The sequence below is a fragment of the Eurypyga helias genome, unplaced genomic scaffold, assembly GCF_000690775.1.
Source record: "Eurypyga helias isolate BGI_N326 unplaced genomic scaffold, ASM69077v1 scaffold2977, whole genome shotgun sequence".
In the NCBI taxonomy this organism is placed as follows: Eukaryota; Metazoa; Chordata; class Aves; order Eurypygiformes; family Eurypygidae; genus Eurypyga; species Eurypyga helias.
This window is the reverse complement of record NW_010263509.1, coordinates 3,422-8,094: the sequence shown is the minus strand read 5'-3', so window position 1 is coordinate 8,094 and position 4,673 is coordinate 3,422. Positions and strand designations below refer to the sequence as shown.

The window sequence follows — 4,673 nt, the reverse complement described above, 5'->3', positions numbered from 1 at the left end:
CCCGGGGGTCTTCCCGGGGAGGCACGGCCGAGCAGAGCCTCCGGCAGCAGGTCCAAGGTGGAGCATCTCAGCCCCTTCCCAGCATGTTTACTTGGCTGGGAGCAGCGTGGGAGGAGCAGATAAATCCCTCTGCCAAGGCCCAGGGAAGACTTCCCGGCAAACCGCTCCCGTTGGAGGCCGGGATGGCCTCCGATCCTGCCCTTAGCGCACCGAGTCACAAGGACCATCCCTCCCTTTTGTCCGAGCACCCCCTCCCTAGCTGGGTCTAATTAACAGACGCTAAGTCTCGCGGCTAATGTTGGTCAGGAATTTATTTGAAATACCTCTACATTAGAAAAACTAGATATTTTTCTTCGACTCACTCTAAAATATCAAAACTTAGAAACTTTCCTTTGCTGCATGGAGGTTGTTCATGTGCAGGGTGTAAAACGCCCATGGCTCAGGGATGTAGATCACGCCAGGGTACTTCTTCCTGAGAATTTTGTCATTCCACAGCCAAACCACCCAAACAGCGATGAGGACCAGCGTTATGATGAAGGAGTAGAAGAGAAAGAGCCCATTGCTGTCCAGGACGAGTCCTTTGCGTTTCTGGTGCATCACTAAAGCCATCATGGCAAAGAACGTGAAAATGTAGAGGATGAAAATCTGACCCTCTGTCACGAGATACCTAGAAAGCAAAAAACACCCGTGAGTGCCCCCGGGGAGAGCAGCCCCCAGCGCTTCCAGCCTTTCCCTGGGTGAACCATCACCCCCTCTTCCCGGCTCTGCATCCAGGCCAAGCTGTGCCGCTTTCTCCTGCCAGCTTTGAAGCCGAGAGGTGTTTTCACGTTCCCCCTTCAACACCCGAGCTGTGGGCTCCGTTATGAGAACACAGGGAAGAAACACGTGCCTGGTACGGGATCTGAAGGGTGCTGGGCTGTTTGTGAGCCGGATGCTTCGGAACCAAAGCCACACTCTGGCTCCGCCCCACAGGTATGGTCCTCATTCAGCCCAAAAATCCACTGCTGTCTGGCAGTGGCCAGTCCTCAACGGGCGTTAGCAAGGGGAAGAAGGAATCGCGCTCCTGGCTCTTAGATCGCTAGCCCACGCGCGCCGATACATCCAAGGGAAGCACAGTGGGGTAACTGGGAACTGAGCAAATCATCCTGATGATTTTGAGTATCACAAATTAACTGTATAAAACCACCCTCAGCAGGAGGCACAGCCACGGGCAGGAGAGAGCATCGTCTCTGAAGAGGAAAGAAGTTGTTGGCTGCCATCAGGGAAACGGTTTGGGAAGAAGAGGTGAATGAAAACGGGAGGTAACTCTGACCTCTCTGGAAAGGCTATGGGGACGCGCAGGGCGAGCCGAGGCGGCAGCGTCCCAGCGTCACGCACGTGGCCCGGGCTCTGCGTCAAACCCCTCGACAACCGGTGAGGGCATCCCCGCTGCCACCAGCAACCCGAGTCCAGGCGGATGCGCTGGGGGACCACCCCAAAATCGTCGGGGAACTGTCTAATGGGGGCTGGAAGCTGGAGCGCCAGTGCTAAACGTGCCTGAGAGCGCGGCTGAAGAAACGCCCCGGGCAGGGACCGATGAGCGACCCTGATGTCCTCCCAACTTGCAGAGGGTAAAGCGGCTGTGAATTTCAACCAGATTTGATTTTCCAGACCTGCAGAGCAGCAGCTGCAGCGTGTTCTGCCCTGGGGGATGGAGAGGGCTGCCTGAGGTGCTCCCCCCCTCCATCCCTCACCCACCCCGAGCGGACAGGAGCCCCTTACCAGTAGTAAAGGCTGCTGGGCCCTGTCAGAAGCAAGGCAGCCACGGGCATCCTGCTCTCCTCTTCAACAGGGGTGAAGCAGCCGGTGAAATATATAAAGAGTATCAGGAAAAAAGGGATGTACCTGCAAACAGGAACAGCACACCGATGGGTGGTAGGGCCCTGGGAAGTGTTTAAACCCCACCCAAACCACGTAGGTAATTCCTACGTAGGTAATTCCTACATAGGTAATTCCTACATAGGTAATTCCTACATAGAATCCCCACCCTGACCCCCAAATTCCTGCGGTGGGAGGCAGAGGCCACCCAGCCGGCTGCGGCCACGGGTGCAGGGGCGGGTGAAGCAGCGGGTGAGTGGGGTGCAGGGTGAGGTCTGCGGGTACCGCAGCGCTTTCAGGGCATCACCTCCCTGCCAGCATCACAGCGGGGGCTCAGCGCTGCGCCAGCAGGACAGCCGACGGGCTGGCAGTGCCTGCTGTAGGGCTACCGGACGCTCCGGCTGGAGCGAGTGCTCCCGCAGGTAACGAGACTGGTGGGCTCGTGGGGCTCTCGCAGGACGAGCCCCGGTTTGCTGAGCCAGGCAAACGTGTCGTGGGAGGGCTCTGTTGGACAAGTGACAACTCCCAGGCTCCAAGAGCTGTTTCGGAGCACTGTGCTGCATTAAAAGCTGAACCAGGGGAAAGTAGGATGTGGAGTGGGATTTCAACAACCTAACAGAGCCCTTTTTAATGTAAAAGAACGGGATTTGCTTGCTTCATATCCCTCAAGAACAGCAAATAAACCAGGAGAGCCTGATGAGGGAGAGCTGTCCCTCTGCTCTCAGCAACCGCAGGATTATCTAGCAGCGGATAAAGGGCCAGACTGTCCTTTCTGGGTTCTTCAGAGCAGCCAGACACGGGACATGTCTGCAGCATGTGGTGCTGCTGGGACCTGCAGCAGCCAGCGGGCGCTGCCAGCATTCCCTGCTCCTGGGTCAGCAAGTGCAGCCGCGCTGCAGGAAGCACGGCGTCCAGCTGGAACAAGTGTTTCCAGGGTCAGCTTGGGGCGACAGCGCTGAAATCGGACCCTCATAGAATCACAGACTGGTTTGTGTGGGAAGGGACCTTAAAGATCATCTAGTTCCAACCCCCCTGCCATGGGCAGGGACACCTTCCATAGCCCAGGGTGCTCCAAGCCTCATCCAGCCTGGCCTTGGACACTCCCAGGGATGGGACATCCACAGCTTCTCTGGGCAACCTGTCCCAGTGCTCCCACCCTCTCCATGAAGAACTTCTTCCTGATATCTAATGTAAACCTCACCACTTTCAATTTAAACCCGTCACCCCTTGTCCTGTCACTACAGGCCCTTGTAAAAAGTCCCCCCCAGCTCCCTTGTAGCCCCTTCAGGTACTGGAAGGTGCTATAAGGTCTCCCCGGAGCTTCCCTTCTCCAGGCTGAACAAGCCCAACTCTCCCAGCCTGTCCCCATGGCAGAGGGGCTCCAGCCCTCGGAGCATCTCCGTGGCCTCCTCTGGACTCGCTGACTGAGGGCCCGGATCACCGTCACGCGTCCGTCACTGCGTGGCACCGCTCTGGCTACAGGAGCAATCCTCCCTTGCTGGAGGGTCACTAAACGGCTGCACAGCCCAGGAGGGGCGTGAGCAAAGGTCTGGAGAGAGCGGGCTGTTTAGGGCTCAATATCCAGAGGGGCAAAAGCGTGGGTGGTGACAGCCAAGGAGTCCGCAGCGCCCTCAGACCTGCGCGGTAACCGGTCTCCTGGGTATCCCCTGGAAGGTGGCCAAGGGGTGAGAACAGAGGAGCCGTTCCTCTGTCCACTACAGCAGTCAAAAAACTGCCATGTCCAGGGAACATCACTCAGAGAGAGGCAAAACTAAGGGGAGGGGGCGATTTTCCAGGGGAGAGCTGCACTGCAAGCACACTGGCTATGAGCACAGTGTCCCCAGCCAGCCCTCATCAGCTGCCTTTTATTTTAAACACATTAAGCGACGATCAGATCAGGTCTGCCCTCCCCTGTATTACATTCTGAGGCCGCTGCATTGACTGCAAATTGCTTACCACATCGAATGACCCAAATACTCATCGTAGTAGTACAGCAGCTCGAAGGAATCAATCTGCAGAGCAACGGAAAGGGATTTAAAAGGGCAGAGGGAACAGGGTGCTATTAAATAAGAACAAGCAATTAGTTGTTTTTTTTTTAAAGTGCTTGTCACAGCCCCTTTACCAGCGTCTCCGGCTTCAGGTTCTTGATGATGGGATTCTCTCTTACAGACAGATGGTGCTGGTAGCCACTGAAAATCAGGCGGTGGTTTACGGAGTCTCCGACCAAGTGGATGCTGGCTCCCATGACAAACATGATGATGCTGACGTAGATCATTGATCTCGGTAAGGTCTTGGGGGACCTTTCGATGAGCTGAAAACACAGAGACGACGTTGAGAAGCGAGGAGGTAGCAGAGGAGACACGTGACAAGTTCAAAAGTCATCTGAATGCGAGCAGGGGCTTGCAGAAAGCTGCAGGTTGTGCTGCCGTAGGGGGTGTGAGCTGCTGCCTGCGACGGCCAGCACGCTGCCAGGGAAAACAGTTGTCCCCAGCGGTTCGACCGCACCCGAACCAACCTCCCCGATGGCAACTGCTTTCCCTGAACACCTCAGACACGTTTCCACCAGCCTACGTGGCTCTTGGGCTTCAGTACACACTCTATCCCTGTTTGCAACAATAAACCCACACCTTTTGCCCGTGTTAAACCTTTCTGCAAAGCAGCACCCTTGTCCTGAGTCAGTGCCCAGACGGAATCACTGATCTGGTACTTCTGCTACCGCACTCAAGGCAATTTCTTCACCAGATGGAGTCAAACCCAATTTAAGAGAAACGAAAAGGCAACTGCTCTCCCTGGTTCGGCTGCTGCGCGGCTCTGCA

At 56.1% G+C, this 4,673-nt stretch overlaps 1 protein-coding gene across 1 annotated transcript in view; it reads right to left on the bottom strand.

The window, feature by feature from the left end:
• Nucleotides 1-304: 304 nt before the first annotated feature.
• CLN6 (ceroid-lipofuscinosis, neuronal 6, late infantile, variant) overlaps nt 305-4,673 on the bottom strand; it is a 7,040-nt gene continuing 2,671 nt past the window's right edge. Inside the window, exons 3-6 of the mRNA XM_010156051.1 lie at nt 3,980-4,168; nt 3,814-3,869; nt 1,762-1,884; nt 305-667 (exon numbers count right to left, since the gene is read on the bottom strand). Of these exons, the coding sequence (XP_010154353.1) occupies nt 379-667; nt 1,762-1,884; nt 3,814-3,869; nt 3,980-4,168 (657 nt within the window). The 3' untranslated portion in view covers nt 305-378. The remainder of the gene's footprint in view (nt 668-1,761; nt 1,885-3,813; nt 3,870-3,979; nt 4,169-4,673) is intronic.